Source organism: Monodelphis domestica, chromosome 3 (assembly GCF_027887165.1).
Source record: "Monodelphis domestica isolate mMonDom1 chromosome 3, mMonDom1.pri, whole genome shotgun sequence".
Lineage (NCBI taxonomy): Eukaryota > Metazoa > Chordata > Mammalia > Didelphimorphia > Didelphidae > Monodelphis > Monodelphis domestica.
Genome location: NC_077229.1, coordinates 86872790 through 86891619, shown reverse-complemented (window position 1 = coordinate 86891619; position 18830 = coordinate 86872790). Strand labels below are relative to the sequence as shown.

The 18830-nt window shown below is 37.8% G+C and overlaps 1 protein-coding gene across 6 annotated transcripts in view; it reads right to left on the bottom strand.

Moving 5' to 3' along the window:
* The window catches only part of FZR1 (fizzy and cell division cycle 20 related 1), a 98334-nt gene that overhangs the window by 9555 nt on the left and 69949 nt on the right, over nt 1-18830 (bottom strand). For all 6 annotated transcript variants that reach the window (XM_056822390.1, XM_007489181.2, XM_007489180.3 and 3 more), the window contains 7 exons: nt 13085-13268; nt 11404-11469; nt 10662-10764; nt 7770-7954; nt 5253-5486; nt 4230-4334; nt 440-532 (listed from right to left, as the gene is read on the bottom strand). In XM_056822390.1, coding sequence (XP_056678368.1) covers nt 440-532; nt 4230-4334; nt 5253-5486; nt 7770-7954; nt 10662-10764; nt 11404-11469; nt 13085-13268 — 970 coding nt within the window. The remainder of the gene's footprint in view (nt 1-439; nt 533-4229; nt 4335-5252; nt 5487-7769; nt 7955-10661; nt 10765-11403; nt 11470-13084; nt 13269-18830) is intronic.

The following is an 18830-nucleotide window of genomic DNA, read 5'->3' as shown; positions in this document are numbered from 1 at the left end:
GATGACAGCAGACTAAACTTCTCAATATTTATTTTGCTTGTTTTATTTTCCAAGAAGAATGAATTTCAGAATTTAAAGAAAGTATTGCACAAAAATGGCTAATAAAAGAGTACTCAAGATAAGTTTCTACCACACCACACTAGACTATAAGTAAGATATAGGTCTTTGCTTTTATAGAGTTCTGCCTAATAGAGGACACTCCTACACATCCTCCAGGTGGTGGACAGAAGATGTAAAAGTAGTAGAAAGTTAAACAAATGAAGACACAATTATAGGACAGACAGTATACACGGTCAGACTGTATGAATAAGGATGTGGATAAGTCAATAGTTTCCCATAGATGGATTCATCACTGGCCCTTGGACACTTTAGGAAGGTCTGACAAGGAGAACATCTAGATCCTATACCAAAAAAAACATCCTATACCAAAATACTTTACCTTTGTTGAACGAGTTTTGCTAAAAACATTCCAAAATCTCAGAGTTTCATCTCCAGCACCAGTAACTATGGCCTCTCCATCGGGAGACATTGCCTGAGAGAGGAAAGGAAAAAATACATCAGCATCAATTTGCTGACACTAGTTACTCTCCTCCTGTCAAATGTTAGATGTGGATATTAATTTTCCTCCATACAAACAATTCTTTTTCTTCAGGCTAGGTATAGGCATTTAAGCTGGTACCTAGTATTTAAGCTGAGCCATCATGGACAAATTAACTCATATTACTGTATCTATAACTTTTCCTTCCTATATTTTAATACTGAAACTTTAAAAGAAAATTATAGTTCATTCTACAATAGGCAGAAAGCTATAATTTCCCCCCCAATATGTCTAAGTCTCCTATAGTGAAGAAATGTACAGGATCCTAAAAGCCCATCCATAGAAGTCCTCCTCCTAAGGCCATATGGGTTCAACTACCTGTCTCTTCAAGCACATGAACTTCTAAATTAGGAATGAAAGATTATAGATGAAAAAACTGTTCTTTCAAGTGTTACTCAAGGCAGCAGGTGAATTCTTTTATTTAATGTCAAATAAATCCAAAGGCAAAAAGAAACACGGTTCTATCCCCCAGTCTCCCAAACATGGCATATCCCTACATGAATTAATCATATAGCAAGGGAGGGAGTTGAAGGGAAGAAAGCAGAATACAGAGATGGCTGCCTGATGTCTTAGTTCAACACTTCTGACCAAGTCTGTTTCACTGAATCTTGACATTCCATGTAGTATGAAGAGGATTTTCATGAAAAATTGTTGATTGGTAGTATGGCAGAATGGGGATAGAGAGTTGGGAGTCAAGAAGACCTAAGTTCAAATCCAACCTCTGGCACTACAAATGAACTGAGAGGAAAGTCTTATACTGGGAATTTGACAACACCTTCCCATGAACATGAACCATAGATCCTTTGATAATTGTATAAAATTTGCATCTATGAAATCTACACATAAAGATTACCTCAAAAAAAACTTAAAAAGACACCAAGGCCTAGTGTAGTGATGGTGGAACCTATGGCACATGTGCCAAAAAGGACACAAAGAGCCCTCTCTTTTGGCACACCCGCAGTCACTTGCCAAGTTCATTACTAGAAAGCCCAAGGGACTAGGGGTGGAACTGTTCCCCTCCCCTTCTCCATGCACCTGTGGACATTCCTCACTTCCCCCACCCCTCTGCCCAGCAGCCCAATGGAAGCCCTTTCTCACTTCCCTGTCTGTGGTAAAGGGCTTGAAGGGGAGAAGGGATGGGGTGGGAGCTGTTGCTCACATGCTGTGTGAGGGGGCATATGGGTGGCAGCCTGTTGAGTCTGTGATGAAGGTGATTCTGGTGGTGGGGTTGGAGAGAAGCTGGGTTTAAGGGGAACAGAGCTCACAGTGTGGCCCATAGCTGGAGGGGAGCAGAGTGCTGGGGCCATTCTCCTCCCCCTCTCCACATGCACCTCTCATCACCCATCCCTCTATCCAGCAGCCCAATGGGAATACTTCCTCCCTTCTGTCTGGGGTGCGAGTGAGGGTAGGGTTAAAAGGCAGGGGTTGGGGGGTGGGAAGGGAGGGGAGGCATGGCACTCAGTCTGAGGGATGGGGTAGGGACAGGGTCTAGCACTCCATCTCTAAAAGTTTTGCTATCACTGGCCTAGTGAATAGAGAGTTGGCCTTAGAACTAGTATTCCCAGGATTTAAATCTTGCCTGATACTGGACAAATTCCTTAACTTCTCTGTTCTTAAGACAATTCTAAAAGACTATTAGTTGCAGAGAAAGATGTTTCAGGGAGTTCAGTAGGAGCTCCCCACCCTAAAGAAATCTTAGGTCCAAGTTCTATCCCCTGTCCCTATGAAAAAATACTTAAGATTTTTTCACCCATTATAAAAAGACCTTATTCGTTCAATTTTGTATCAAAGATTTCCCTGGCCTTCATTTATGAAAAGAATATTCTATATCTCCAAGAAAAGCCACAGTAACAAAATTTTAAGAGCTGTAAGAGACCTAAAAAGGTCACCCAATACAACATGCCTGAAACATGAAATGCCTTTTCTGTAATGTTTCCTAACATAATTGATACTGAGGACTTACCAAATATCTGTATGTGTATTTTTTTTCCTACCTGATACAGCCTAGGTGGGCAAGGGTCAGGGAAAGAGAAGCCAGAATAGGAGATATCGGACACAGGCAAGAACTTCTCTTAAAGTTTTTTTTAAAAAGTAATATCCTTTGGTAGTCTAATTTCTGAAATCCAATGATAATATGCTGTAGATTAATAGTTGGGAAAGACTATTATACAACATTTCTAACAAGTGGGCATCTTGTTTTTGTTAGCATTCCCAGAAGAGGTAATTCATTATCCATCCAAGGTAGCCTATTTCATTGTTGGACAGTGAGGAAGAAAGGAAACGAGCTTTTTATTAAGTGCCTGCTATGTGGCAGGCGCTGTTTAAAGTGCTTTATAAGTGCTTTTATATCATTTGATCCTCAGACAGAACTTAAGTAACTTGCTATGGGTTACAAAGCTAAGTGTCTGAGAACAAATTTGACCATAGGTCTTCTTGACTTCAGGCCTAAGAGCTATCTATTGCACCAGCTTGCTGCCTCTTAGCAGTTCTGATGATTAGAGGTTTTCCTTACACTGCATCTAGGTAATTTCTCTTGTTGGTCTGAATTTTGCCTTTTGGGCCAAGCAAAGGAAGTCTAGTCTTTCTTCCCCATGACACCATTCAGAAATCTAAAGACAAGCTTTCATCAACTCCTCTCCATAGAACAGTCTCTTATCTGGTCTCTTTTCTTCTAGGCACTCTCCTTTTTAAGTCATTCTGCATAAAGCTGCTAAAATTATCTTTCCATGGTATAGGTCTGACCATATTTCATATCTGTGCTCAAAAACCTTCAGTAACACCCCTTATAGCCTTACCTTTAGGATAAAATAGATGGTGGAAAGAGTGTTGAATCTACAAAGAGTTCAAACTCTTCTTATTAATTTACTTCTTATTCATTTACACTTATTTACCTTACTTATGTTAAGTAAGTCTTCTTGGGCAAGTCACTTAGGCTCTGTCTGCCTCAGTTTGCCCATCTGTTAAATGGGGATAATAATAGTACCTACTTCCCAGGATTGTTGTGAAGATCAAATAATGTATTTGTAAAGTGCTTTGCAAACCTTAAAGAGCTATATAAATGTAAGCAATTATTATTAAAATCCTTTAGAATAGAATTCCTTAAATTCAAGACTTCACATTAGGCTTCATCCTTCCTCTTTCTGGTTTTACTTCACCTTATCCCTTTTCAAATACTCCAGCCAAATCTGTCCCCAGAATTCATCAAGCCATTATTATACATTCATACAAACCACTCCATCCCCTTGCTATGACTAGAAGGTATTCATTCCTTATTCCTGCCTTTTGAAATCTTTATATCTTCTTTCAAGACTGAGTTATATTAATCCCCCCCTCCCATATATTATTAGTGTTCTTTCTCTCCTCAAATTTTCCTTCAGGGTCATGTCTTCTGTACCCTTGTTCCCCTGACTCAGTCCCTAATTTGTATTATCCTTACTTGTTCTTAACCACCTCTTACACTCCTTGTAATTTCCTTAAGCAGAAGCTCTATTTATTTGTTTTGCTTTTGTCTGCTTCATGCCTAGCATAGAACAGACACTTAATATTTTTTTAACAGAACTGAATCTATATCAAGCCCTAAAATACTCTGTGACCAAATGAGTTTGGAAAACTCTGCTCTTTAGTGACTTACCAGGTACAAAACTCGGTATGAATGCCCGGTCAATTTGGCTACTTGTGTCAGGGAAGGGTATTTCCAGACCAGGATCTGGTTTTGTGAGTATCCATGTGTGCTCACCTAAGAGGGAGGAGGAACACAAGAAATTTCAAAACAAATGTAGCAGGTCCAAGGATGATCACTTTCCTAGAGTATGACTAGCACCCAGGCCCTGGATACCGCTCAGCATGAGAAGTATTGTTCTGGGTGGGATCTATAGTCTGTACCACCCAATTTAATACTTCAGGGAAGAGTTTAAACATTTCATATGTATTACTGATGATTTAAAGGCAATGACCATTAATTACATTTCTTTTCTATCTTTCACTGTGCTAATAAACACATTACAAGCTAGGAGATGACAATCCTTCTCAAGCATCATCCAAGGTCTTAAGTGACTCATTCTTGTGAGAGCAGGAAGTAGAGATAGAAGGTATGTACCTGAATGCATATACTCAGAGGAAGTCCACAGACATGTGGTTCAAGAGGACAGATGCAAAGAAATTAAGAGGTAGAAAGGGACGTTATAGGGTACCTAGTCCAACCTATTATCTCAACAGGAAAAATCCTACAACATTCCCAACAAATGGCTGGCCAGCCTCTGTGTACAAATCTTCAGTGATGAAGAATCCTCTATCTCTAGTTCCACCTTTTGAGAGTCCCAACTCTTAAGAGATTTTGTTTACATCAAGCCAAAATCTTTTTGCAACTTCTATTCCATTACTTCTAAGCTCTGCCTAGATTCAATGTTCCTAATGCCCACCCCCAATCCCTCAGTTTAGTTTTTTGGAATTCACATGCCTTGGGAGTTAGGGAATGATATACGCCCAGGAGAAAGGGAATGACAATAGAACAGGTTTTCCTCCCTGCTCTTTCCACAACCACCACCAACACAACAATAAGAAATATTCCATACAGGTCTCTTTGGCACACGCTCTATAGGTTGCCAAACCCTGTGACAGTTGTCTAATAGACACTATATGGCTGTCTGGCTCTTACTAGTTCGTTGGCATGTTTGGACCAGGCCAGGTTGCACACTTGAGAACCAGTATCAATGCACTGCAGGGGCTGTCCTGTAAGTGTGTTCCAGAAGCGGATGCAACGGTCAGCTGTTCCACCACCTGATGCTAATAGGCCATGCTGGTGGGGAGACCAGGCGATTGCTTTCACAGCTGCCAGATGTTCTGTGTACTGTTGGACAGGACTTAAACTGGAGTGATTCCAGACTAGAAGCTGGGGAAATAAGACAGAAGAGATGAAATCAATCTGGGTTTTCTGGAATATGATACTAGTTATTTCACAACAGTAAAGTGAATGATTCCTGAACCCCAATAACTAGACTGGTCTTTGGAAGTCGTTTTATCATTTACATGTAGAGAAACTGAGGCCCAGCAAAGGAAATGACTTTCCTAAGGTCATTATGAACTGTGACTAGAACCATAGGTTCACAGGACTTGAGAAGGAGAAAGTCTTACAGATGATCTTGTCTAATCATCTCAACTGACCAATGAGGAAACTCAAATCCACAGAGGATTGGTCATATAAATAGTAGAAAACAGAGGCAGGATTCACACGAAGAGCCTCTGACTCCAAATCCATTCTAGGTTTTCTTCTCATTGATTACTCCTAGGCCTTTCAACAAATGCCTTACATGGTTGTGTGGTCTGATTTTGTCAGGGAAGTCAGATTTCACATGTTAAAAAAATTGCAGGGAGAGAAAAATAACTTAACTTTTAAGAAATGCTTAAAAGAAATAACCATTAATGGTAGAATTTCAGGTCTTGGTGAGAGATTTTGGGAGGCAGGGCAGTCAAAATCACACCAACATTTGAGATCACTAATCAACCAACCAATCATTCAATAAGCATTTAGTTTAACATCCAAAATGTATCATGAGCTAGGGATAAAAAAGGAAAAAAATGAAGCTGGTTTGGCCCTTAAAAAGCTTACATTTTATTTTAAGCCAGATATACACATAAATGATACATATGAAATAAATATAAAACATAAGTATAAAACAACTTATAGAGAATGGCTTTAAATATCAAACAGAGTCTATATTTGATTCCAGAAAAAATAAGGTGCCACTAGAGCTTACTGAATAGGAGAAAAACAAATATCTAAGCTTTTTGTTACTATGTAGGTGTCAAGGATAGATGGACTGGAGAAAGGAGAGATTCCACATGCAGGAAGCCCAATTAGGAGGCTGCAATAGTTCAGGCAAAAGGGACCTGACCTTATAAGGTGGGAATATCAGTACAGAAAAGGGGATGGATGTGAGAGATGCTCTAAGACTGGCATTCTTTTTCTCATAGCTACGTTCAAGAACTATGCCAAGCATTTTACAACTATGATTTCATTTGACTGTCACAACAATCCTTAGAAGTAGATGCTATTATTATTCCCATTTTACAAGGATGAAATGGAGACAATCATGTTTAAATGACTTGTACTCAAGTCTTCTTAACTCTAGGTATCACCTTGCTACATCATGTGAGATAAAGGAGAGTGAAGAGTTTAGGATGAATTCTGACATATCAAAGGCTGGGTTAACTGGAAGGATGGTAGCACCCTCAAAAGAAATAGAGACATTTGGAAGAGAGGTAGGTGGAGCTGAAAGAAAATAGTTCTGTCTTTAACATGTGAAAACACTAATTACCATCATGCCCAGCTTACTTTTCTTCTCATTGTTCTTATTTATTTTTATTTAAAATTTTATTACCCTTTTTTTTTTCTATGACTATGATTTTTTAGGGCTGGGAGTTGTAAAAATAATGAAATCACCTTCAAATAATTTTTTTTAACCTTCACTTTCCATCTTAAAATCAATACTAAGTATTAGATACAAGGCAGAATAGTGGTAACGACTAGGCAATGGGGATTAAATGACTTTCTCAGGGTCACATAGTTAAGTGTCTGAGACCATATTTGAACTCAGGACACCTCCTGAGTCTAAGCCTGCTCTCTATCCAATGAGCTACTTAGCTATCCCCACATTTTACTTTAATATTGTCAAAGTACATTCCTCAAACTGTAAAACAGACAGGAAATATTCTCATTCCCACTTTAAGGATGAAGAAACCAAGGCTTAGTGGGGTAAAGTAGTTCCAACTATTCATGGTCTCATAGCTACTATGTGTCAGAGTCAGGATTCAGGGTCTGCTAACACGAAGTCCTAATTTACCACATACCCCGCTGGGTCTGGTACAGTGACACCAGGAATACAGCAGAAGTTCAATCAATTCTATACCATATTACCTTTGAGAAGCAGGATATAACCTCCCCCTACTCCCAAAGAAGAAGGAAAACCTAAAGCAGTTAATAAATTGCACCATAGCAGAGTTGAGACTATCTAGCAAAGACCCAAAATCCTATTAGACTGTGAGGTCCTTGAGGAAGATACTGATTTTTTTTGGCTCTGTATTCCTAGCATGGAGCAAGGACTTTATGTTTAATAATAATTGGTTAATTGAGACACAAAACTGTGTTAATGGAGAAGGATGAACAATTCCATACCTTATTATCATTTCCACCTGAAGCAAGAAGCTGGTGATCAGTGGACCACTTTAGTCCACACACCTCCTGCCGATGACCTTGCAGTCGTCGTTCAGTCTGCACTGGGGGTGTTCGAATATCTCTCTGGAGAATCATTCTATCTCTGCTCCCAGAAGAAAGCTGGTCTGCATTCCAGGCCAATGCACCTAAGAAAGAGAAACAATGATATGAGAAAGTATACAAGATTACATCTAGGAAGCCAAACAGAGGCAAACACCTTTATATAGTGTAAACCTCAAAATTTCTTAGATAAAGTGATTTCCTTGTCACAATAGAGAGGGGAGAAACTGTTCTCTGAAGTCTTTTTCTTTGGAGAAGGCTAGAAGCACGTAAACCCTTCCTAGTAAAGTGAAGAGAGTTGAAAATCTGTCTGAAAATTGCCAGACTAAAGAAATATTATGATTTCTAGAATCTCAAGACTAGAAGGAACATTGGAGGCCACCAAGTTAATTTACCTGTCTTGATGATTGAATCCTTTCTACATATTGTCAATAAATGGTATCTAGTAAAGTAAGTAACCAATAAGTATTTATTAAGTGACTGTTATGTGTCAAGCACTCTGTTAGGTAAAGGGGATACAAATATAAACAACGAAAAGTCCTTGCCTTAGGAACTCAAAAGTCTATTAGCCAAGGGAGACTACCTGTATATACAGACATATGCAAGGCTTCATGTAGAAGGAAAAATTCAACATCTGAATGAATCCTTAAAATGATAGAGAACTCACTTAAAAAGTTATATTTTATTTTTTTAATTGGCCTTCACCTCTCTCCCCACCCCATCCCCAACTCCAATGAGAATGAAGGAAGAAACAAAACTTTTGAACTTTTGTTACAAACACGTGTAGTCAAGCAAAACAGATTTCCACATTTGCCAAGTCCAAAAAATAAATGCCTCATTCTGTACTCAAGAACATCTCTCTTTTCTCAGGAGGTAGATGGCATGTTTCATTATGAGTCTTCTGTAATTGTAGCTGGTCATTATACTGATCAGTTCCTAATTTTTTTCAAAATTGTTGGCCTTTATATTGTTGTTTGTATAAATTGTTTTCCTGGTTCTGTTCTCCTCCACTTTGTGTCAGTTCATACAAGTTTTAGTTTTCTTTGAGGGCTATCATTTTTTTACAGCATAGTCGTATGCCATTACATTTATGTACCACACCTTGTTCAGTCATTGTCCAATTTATGAGTACCCCTTCAGATCCCCATACTTTGCTATCTCAAAATGTTCTCTCTCTCTCTCTCTCTCTCTCTGTGCATTTTAATACTATTTAGGACTAATCCCTTCTTTTAATTCCTTCCCCCTTTTTCTTTTAATTTCCATTTTCAATGAAATATAAGGTTCAAATGCCAAACATTCCCTTTCCACTAAAACTCTCTGGCTTCTTTGTGTATCTGTTTATATGAAATTAATCATCAATCTTTTTCTTCCTTCCTTCTCATAAAGCTTTGTTGAAATAAAAAGTGATGTCCTTTTGTTCCTTCCTTCAGGAAATTTAGGCTAGACTCTTTCTGCTGGATATTGATGTTTTCTAATTTATGAATTTCCTGTTTAAGTAATTCCCTGCCCCCTTCCCCTTACAAAGATTCCTTCTGTTACTGTTACCTTCTTCACTGATGCCCCTTGTTATTGTTCATCTTTCTATGTGGCTCTGGTCTTTCATTACAAATGTCTGGGCATTCTCTATGTCACTAAAAAAGTTCATTTCTTACCTCCAGTACTATTAAACTCAATTTTGCTAGGTAATTACATTTTGGCTGTAAGCCACCTTTGTCTTCTGGAATATTGTGTTCCAACTTCTCCCATTCTTTATAGTAGTAGTTGCTAAATCATGTGTAATCCTATGTCTCTTTGGTACTTGGAATTCTTTCTTTTTGGCTATTTGTGGTGTTTTTTATTTGACCCAGAAACTCTATAGCTAAAATGTTCCCAGAAGTTTTTATTTACAGGTTTCTTTTAGGGGTAATGGGTAAATTACTACCATTGGCTCTAAGAGACTTTGTCAAGTTTTCTTAAAATAGGTCTAGATGATTCTGATCATGAATCTTCAGTAGTTCAATGATTCTTATATTACCCCCCATAATTTGTTTTCTAAAGCAACTGTTTTGGTAAAACTATCTTATATTTTCTTCCATCTTTTCATATTTTTTACTTTGTTTTATTATTTCCTATTGTCTCATGGAGTCATTATCTTCTGTATGATCCATTCTAATTTTCAGAGAGTTTGTTGCTTAGTTAAGGTTTTATACCTCTTGTACCAAGCTATTAATTCCCATTTCAATTATTTCTTCCATAGCTCTCATTTCTTTTTCAATTTTTTCTTTAGTACGTTCTTCATTGACAAAATCCTTTTAAAACTGTTGCTTCTTCTTTTCCAGGAATTCCAGTGAGGCTTTGCTTGGAGATGTTTATATTCAGTTTCTTCTTTTGGGTTTGTGTCTTGAGTATCCCTATCACCACAATAGCTCTTTATGATGGGAATTGTTTGCTGCTTTTTTTTTTTAGCAGTGTACTTTCTGACTTTGGAGCTGGGCTCTGTTCACTTAATTTCTATACATTTTCTCCCCAGTCTTTAGCTCCCTTTAATGTATTATTTGGATTTAAAGCTCTAGGCAGTACCTGGCATATAGTAAATGCTAAATAAGACAGTCTTTCTTTCCTCCTCATGGAGCTTTGGTGAATTAAAGAGTGAAGTCTTTTGTTTCTTCAGGAAATTTAGGCTAGGCTCACACTGCTTGATATTAACATGGACTTCATTTTACAGGGTGAAATCCCAGTTTAGATGTTTAGGTAATCTTCCCCTGCCCTCCTCTAGGCAAAGTGCCTCCTTTTACCTTCTTTTTTGTTTCTTACCAACTCTGGCTGTGTGACCCTCTAGCATGGACAGTTTCTTCCCTGCAGCTGCATCCCAGATCTGTACAAAGCCTTTGTGGGTTCCAACTGCTACCAAGTTCCCCTAAATCAGCAAAAGACATACACACAGAATGACCTGAGAGGGAAGGGAAAAGAAAGAATACAGAAAAAGGAGATCTCCCAAGAGATTTAGTTTTCTCAAGAATTTAACAAATGCTTTTCTAGAGTAAAAAACAAAACAACCCCCACAATTATTATATCCAAGCAATACGTTCACTTGGAAATGTAATCTTATACTCATACGATTTAGATAGTTCACATATGAAAAAACTGTGGCCCAGGGATTAGCCCAAGGCCATAAAAAGCAGCAAATGACAGACCAGGGATTCAAATTCAGGTCTTCTGATTTCAAATCCAATGCTCTTTTAACATTTTTACTAACATCACAAGGTTATTGTAGGCAAAGTGCTTTGTAAACTTTAAAGAGCTTATGGGATTTTTAAGCTCTTTTCTCAACTTACCACACCACCTCAGAGACTTTCTTTGTTAAACAAAGAAAATATTCTGGTTGTTGCTATTCTTAAAAATCCCATGCATGGAATGGATATAGTGGTTTAGTCAAAGTCACTAATTCTTAAGAGTCTCAATCATTTTTGTTGTTAGAATGGGTTATCAGTTGAGTATTGCTCTATTTCAGCCCTAATACATACCACAGTGCCTATTAAAAATACATTGTACTGACCCGTTCAGACCATCCTACAGAAGTCACAGAATCTCCTTCCACAGATAAATCACAGAGCCTGGTTACCTAGAAAAAAGTAATACATTAACAGCACTCAGGTAAATGTACATTTTTGCTCCAACGTCCAACTCAAGTCTTATCTTCTTCATGCAGTTCTTAACCCAACTATATCCACTGATCTTTCTTTTCTCTCCTCCCTAAGGGTTCTGGTGGCTCCTGATGAGGGATCTTTTTATGGTCCTTTGCACAACAGGTTTACTTCTGCTTCCAGTCTTTTCAATTCCATTTCCCCCCTACTGGAGTGTTTTCAGTCTCTTTCTGCTATCCAAATATGATCCATCCATCAAGATTCAACTAAAGTCCTACCTTTTCCATGAAGTCTTGTCTGAATCCTCCATTCTACACTGATCTGTTTTATTAGAATTCCCATTACACGATCATATCACGTAATTTAGCATTTAATAAAGCTGACATTTAAGATTTACAAAATACTTTACACATATTATCTCATTTGATTTATTATTATTCTCATTTTTGCAGCTAAAGAAAATGAAGTACAGAGAGGTTAAATGATTTGCTCCCAGTGATGTTGCCAGTATCAGTTAAGCTGTGAACCCAGGTCTGCTATCTCTAAGACCTGTGTTCTTTCTGTTATTACATTAGATAAGTCCTAGGACTATAATACAGACATAGCAGAGATTCAATAAAAGCAGAGTTGATTGATGGAGAAAGCTAAAAAGGATTATGGCCACTACTAACACTACTCAGACTTAATTTGTCCTCATGAACAATGAAGTTTACAGATCAGTCAGAGCACCTCCTATAGGCACCTGGGCTGGACACTCAGTCAGTTTGGCAGACTGCCTTGGGTGAAGATGTTAGGATATTACAAAAGGCACAAACTTTGCAAAAAGATCCAATGGAGCCTCCAAGTCTCAAAATTAATTAAAAAACTAATACTTAAAAAATTTAAAATAATATGTAAACCATTAAGATTTAAAAGCTAGCATAAAGGAAAGAGGTAGTTCTGCAGAAAGGCTAGGATCCTAACAGACTCAAATGTTTCTTGAGTATTTTTCTTATAAGCAAGCATTTAAACTATATAGTACTAAATCTAGGGCAATTAGGAATGTGCTTCATAAATCTTAAATTGCTATAAATATGTAAACTACTGACTTGCTTTTTTATCTGTCATCAGGCCTGACAGGTTGTTCTAAAATCTGTAACAATCTAATAAAATATATGATATTAAGGTCCTTTCTAGCTCAAACACACTATGTTCTAAGATCTCTTTCAGCATTAAAGTGCTATTATGCTCTGAGGTGCCTTCCATTTCAACTAGCTAAGTTGTGTGTTTTATAGTTTCTTTTAGCATTTCTGATTTACATTCTATAAATGTTTATTGTTGCTTTATTATTGTTATTATGTCTCTCTTAGCTCTAACAATTTTAAGGAATCTTTCAGAAATATTTTATACTGACCTAAGGTCTTGCCCAGTGTAAGATATGTTTAAATTCTACAGAGAACAGAAAATCATTCATTCATTTGCTTAAAAAATGCATAAAAACGACTTCAGCATTTTTTGCTGCTACTTAAGAAGAGCAGAATCCTAGAGCAAGAATACTAGCAGCATTCTTCTTGCTCACTGCCTCTACTCTTCCAAAAGGTCCATCATCCATACCTGGCTTGTACACGCACTCCAGAGGTAAACACAAGTGCCCAGGCCAACACTTAGAACGTTGAGGGAAGACCAGTCTACTAGATTCAGGTAGAAGTCATCTTGGAGCTCAGGGGCATCAAGGACTTTGAAAGGGATTTTGGAAATTTTTCTGGTGGGTTTCCGTGGAGATCTTAACAACTTCTGGCTATTTACCAAAAAATAAAAAGATATTTACATGTATCTACCTGAGAAAAATTTATATTACACACCTGTCATTAGAAACAGTACCTCTTTCAATGATAAATGATTAATAAGGATTAAAGATGAAGAAAAATCCTTTCTTTTGAGTCGTTTCATGTATACATATATATATGCAGTATATATTCATATATACATTTCATATATACATATATACAGTATATAAGTAAATATACACTTATTTAATGACTACTAGTAAATTCAGTTCATAGGATAGGAAAGATTGCTAAAAATAATTTACTCCAAATTAAAAGAAATGTGAGAAAACTGGTATGAAATGATAAAGCTTAAAGAAAAGCAGAACACAAAGAATAATACATTTAATAATTACAATGAACTATATGAAAACATCATTAAAATGCTTCATTTGCCAATCCTGGTCCCAAAGAACTGAGAAGAAAAGTTATCATTACTCTAATAGATAGGCACAGGACTGTAAATGTGAAATGTTATATATTTTATCAGATGCAATCATTTCTTTGGTTTTTCATCTTTTTTATTACAAAGGAACATTTAATTGGGGAGGGGGAAATGATTAAAAAAATTTTTTTCATTTTTAAGGCACAAAAATCAAAGTTACTAATTGGGGGGAAAAATCTAATCTTCACTCTCTCATCATTTTACATTTTGAAAAAGAATGGCCAAGAAGGAAGTGACTTGCTAAATATCAGGAAGTCAATGGCAGAGGAGGGACTCAAAGCCAGGTCTTCTGTCTCTGAATTTACAGATAGCTCTTTGTGTTGAAATACTGGTACCTTCATTAATTCAGCTCAATTTATTTCAATAAGCATTTTATTAAGTGCTTTTCAGAGCTTCATGCCGGGCACTAGGAATATAAATCTGATTCTTCTTCACCATGGCATGGAGGTTCTTGAAGGCAAGGCCAACAGGGTACAAATTCTATTGGGTTCTAGAAGTTTCAAAGATGTAATGTGTAGTCTCACCAATGTTCTGTCCAATTTGGAAGGAAGAGACCCATTACCAATCAGAAAGTTGAACATAAGGTAAATAGCGTAGCAACAACCCCAAGAAATAAAGAAAAGAAACAAAATGGTCCTCAGAACTCTTGGGGGCTCCTTTTTGCTTCTGTTGACAGCAGCAGAAAAGCAAAAAAAGAGTGCTCTCAGAATCCTCTTACAGCTTGTCTATAAATTATCAGGTAACCACTGGTTCACTATACATGTGAGATCTTTTGTCCAGTGACAAAAAGGATTAACATTTGATTGAAGAAAATGAACCCTGTCAGTATTGATGTTATCACTGTAAGTCAACTTAGAAGGCATAAATGTGTTGCAGGTAGCTAAGAAGAAGACTCAGGCTCTGTTCTGGCAGAGCAAGGGAAATATCATCAAACACTACACTTAATTATTGCAAGCAATCTACAAGAAAGAAGCATTGTGCTAAACTCTGGGAATACCAAGGCAAAAGAAAAACTATCTTTAAGGAACTTACATTCAAATGGGCAAGACAACATGAACTCATAGGGTGAGAAGTGGCTTTATATTTCAGGCATGGAAACTGTCCACTGTCAGGGAAAGGGCATGGAGAAAAGAGAAGGGAGTGTTGTAGGGGAAGAACAGGAAGAAGGCAAGACTGGCTAACCACCATGTATGGAAAGGAATAATGGATAATCGGGCTGGAAAAGTAAAATGTGGTTATTAGGCTTTGAAAAGTGTATAGTGGGGCAAGTAGGTGACTCAGTGGATAGAGCCAGGAATGGAAAAGGAAGATCAAATCTGGCTTCAGACCTTCCTGGCTGTGTGACCCTGCTCACATCACTTTGCTGCTCTTCTGCCTTGGAATTGATACTTATTATTGATTTGAAGACAAAAAGTAATAAAAAAGCTTTTTTAAAAATGTCTATAGCACTCAAAATATGTACCAACAAAAAGGGAAGATAATTGTGGATCGTGTTAATACTTATAAAAGGAGAAAAAGGTAGAGTAATTCTATAACTACCTGAGATTCTCCAAAGTTAATATATACCTTTATAATTCAGACTGCAGCTGAACCCTTCTATTATTGTCAATAGATATTTATTAAGGTCCTATTACATGCTAGACACTATAGTAGGTCAAGGTACTTATAGTCTAATGAGGGAGACAACAAGCAAGCAACTATATAAAACACTGTCACTGTATAGCAGAATATAAGAAGTCTAGAAAGTAGGAAGGCGCCAAGTTTTAAAGGGTTTTTTGAATGCCAAACAGAGAATTTCTATTTGATCTTGAAGTTAACTGGGAGCCACTGGAACTGAATGAATGACATAGTCAGTCCTGAGTTTTAGGAAAAACACTTTAATAGCTGAGTGGAGGATGAATTGGAAGAAATTTGTGGCCTACCAGGCCACTGAAATAGTGCAGGAGCAAGGTGATGAGGGACCTGTACCACAGTGAAGAGAGCATATATGAGAATATTATGTAAATAAAAGTGATAAGCTGTGGCAAGAAATTGGAGATGTGTGTGTGGGTATGTGTGTATGCAAAGAGTTAAGAATCATACCTAGGTTTCAAGTCTTGGTGACTGGGAGAATAGTTACCTCAATTATAATAAGGGAAGTAGGGAGGGCTTGGTGTGGGGGAAAGACAATTCAGTTTTGGTCATGATGGCACCATTTAAGATGTAGACAGGACATCCAGTTCAAGATATCTACTGAGATGATGACGAGGTCAGCAGAGAAGTTAGATCTGGGTAAGTAGGTCTGAGAATCATCCACATAGAGATAATTGAATCCATAGGAGCTGATGAGATCATCAAGTGAAACAGTCTATAGAGAGAGAAGAGAAGGCTTAGGACAGAGCCTTACAGGACAGTATACACACCCCAGGTAGTGGGTGCTATCTGGAAGAAGATCCAGTAAAGCCTGAAGAGTATTTAGGTAATTGGGAAAACCAAGTGAGAACAGTCACGAAAAAATCTAGAGTATCAAAAAAGATGACAGATCAGAGTTAAAGATTGCAGATGTCAAGAAGGGTGAGGACTGAGAGAAGGCCATTAGATTAAGAGATTATCAGTAACTTTAGAAAGCATTTTAAGTTGAATGATGAGGTCTGCAACCAGGCTGCAGTTATGAAGAGAGAAGAAAAATAAAGGCACCCACAGTAGATACATTTCTCAAGGAATTTAGCTACAAAGGTGAGAAGAGAAATGGGATATGATGGATCTCAGGACAGCTGTTCCTCAGCCTGTGAGACCTGAGACAAATGACACCCCCCCCCCCCGACAACCAATGAAATCTCTAAAAAACCCCTTCCATCTTCCACCTCTATTTTTTTTATACAAAGAAAAAGGTGAGAAAGATAAACCTGGAGACCCCAGCTAGGCAACAGGAAACAAACAGACCCCAACTAGGCAAACAAGAAACAAACCCTAGCTAGGCAAAAGGAAGCCACAATATGGTTGCCGACAACATCCCACCCCTCTCAGGAACATTCAATGAAGTTAATCCAAGTAGCTCATCTTCCCCAGAGACAAGCAATAGAGGAAACACCTTAATGCTATAATATCTCATGATTCCTCCACTAAAGTGGGGTTCCATGGTCACCTCTGCTGCCACTGGGTTACCCCTTGCTACCACCTCCCCACCATGGGAGTCCATAGCCAACTTGGCATTGGGCTCCCCCTTGCCTATTTTTCCTCCATTCCCCCACCCTGATAGGACCCACTCAGCCACCTTTACCAGCACTGGACACCCCTTTCTTCTTTCCTCCATTAAAGCTTTACTATATTGGCTTATTCTGGCTTCATTGTCTCTTGGGTCAAACTTCCGTCAGTCAGACTGATGTCTTACTCTGTTACTACTGTCAGTCAGACTGATATAATGGTGCTGAAACCTGGGAGCAGGTAAGGTGTGATTCAATTGGGCTGAGTCACCCCCGGCTCCCCAGACAATTTGAACTTGAGACTTTCTGAGTCTCTCTGTCTCTGTCTCTTTCTCCTTCCCAGCTAACCGAGTTGGTAGCGCATGAGACTCTTTCTCCCTCCCTCCTTAGCTCTCTGACCCTATCCTCCTACCAGGTCTCCAGGTTTATCAGGATGACAGCTAGCAGGAACAGAAGGATCAAAGGATGGATTATTTTGTGGATGGGGGAGTCATGGGCATATTTTAGGCAGTAGGGAAGCAGTCAGCAGACAGGGAGAGATTACTGATAAGTGAGAGAGAGAATGATATAGGGAACAATGTTGAAGACAGGCTTGAATGGGGATCACTTGTGCATATAAATAGGCAAGAAGAACCATTTCATTTGTGTGAGACAAGTAAAGGAAGAAATGGGAGTCATGTGAGATGAAGAGGAGAGAAAAGGTGTTTCTCAGCAAATGGCTGAAATTTTTTCAGTGAAATGAGTGAGGCAAGGTTCTCAGCTGTGAAAGTGTTGGAAGGGAAAGCCATGAATTTTGAGAAGGGATGAAAAGATTTTAAAAAGCTGCTGTGGAGAGTGGGATAGGGAGTTAATTAGGGAGGTGTCAAAGGATTGCTATGTGCCAGTGAGAGTCCAGTTCAACATATTCAACATATTCATATATTCAACATAAATTTTGTAGTGGATCTAGGACTATCTTGCTTTTCTATGTGTAAACTCAGTGCTTGGTATTCTGCTAAGTAAGTATTTAAATGCTTTCTTATCACAAAAGTTTCAATATGACCTATTCAAATAAACAAACTGACACTGAAAAATGGATACAGGTAAAGAAACTAATTCTGATTACCACTATTTTTACAATGGTTTAATCAAAAGAAAGTAGCCATCACAGTAAACAAACTTTAAGAGCTAGAGCTAGGAAATATTTGATCTTCACTGCCAACCACAAAGACAGAGCATCCAAGACCAACTTAGAATATAAACTCATTAGGAGACTATTAAAAGGTTTATGAACACCTAAATAAGCCAGATCATCTCAAAAACACTTGTTTATTTAAGTCAGGATGTGGAAAATAAGATACAAAATGGAAAATATTTGTTAGCTACAACTACAGTGATTTATTGTCATTATTAATGACAGTGGAAACATATTTGGACTCAACACGTGACTGACTATATGAGAAAGAAGTACACTTGAGAAAAAAAAAGAAAGGAAAAATGGCTAGTTCAAAACAGAAAAAACAAAACAAAACTTGATTTAGGTGACAATTTAGAAAATGCCAAGGAGACAATCTTTGAGATATCTCAGAGGACAAATAATGAACTAGAAAAACATCCTAGATGATATCATTACCCCTCCCCCCAAGACAATAAAGAGAATGGACATGTCTAACATGCCAAATGGTTTTCCCATCTCGATGCAATCTATTCATGTATCATTGAAGAAAACATAAGGAACAGATATGCTTCTGCAAATAATTTTCTACTAAGTGACCATACCTTTAGTCACACAACTGACTAAATTGTAGAAGATATGTGAGATGATGCTTGCTTTTGGCTGATTAAAACAAAAACAAAAAAATTCCAGGTCCCACAAAGTGACTTAACAGAGCAAAGTGCTCTTTTAGGAGGTATAAAAGTAATATGTG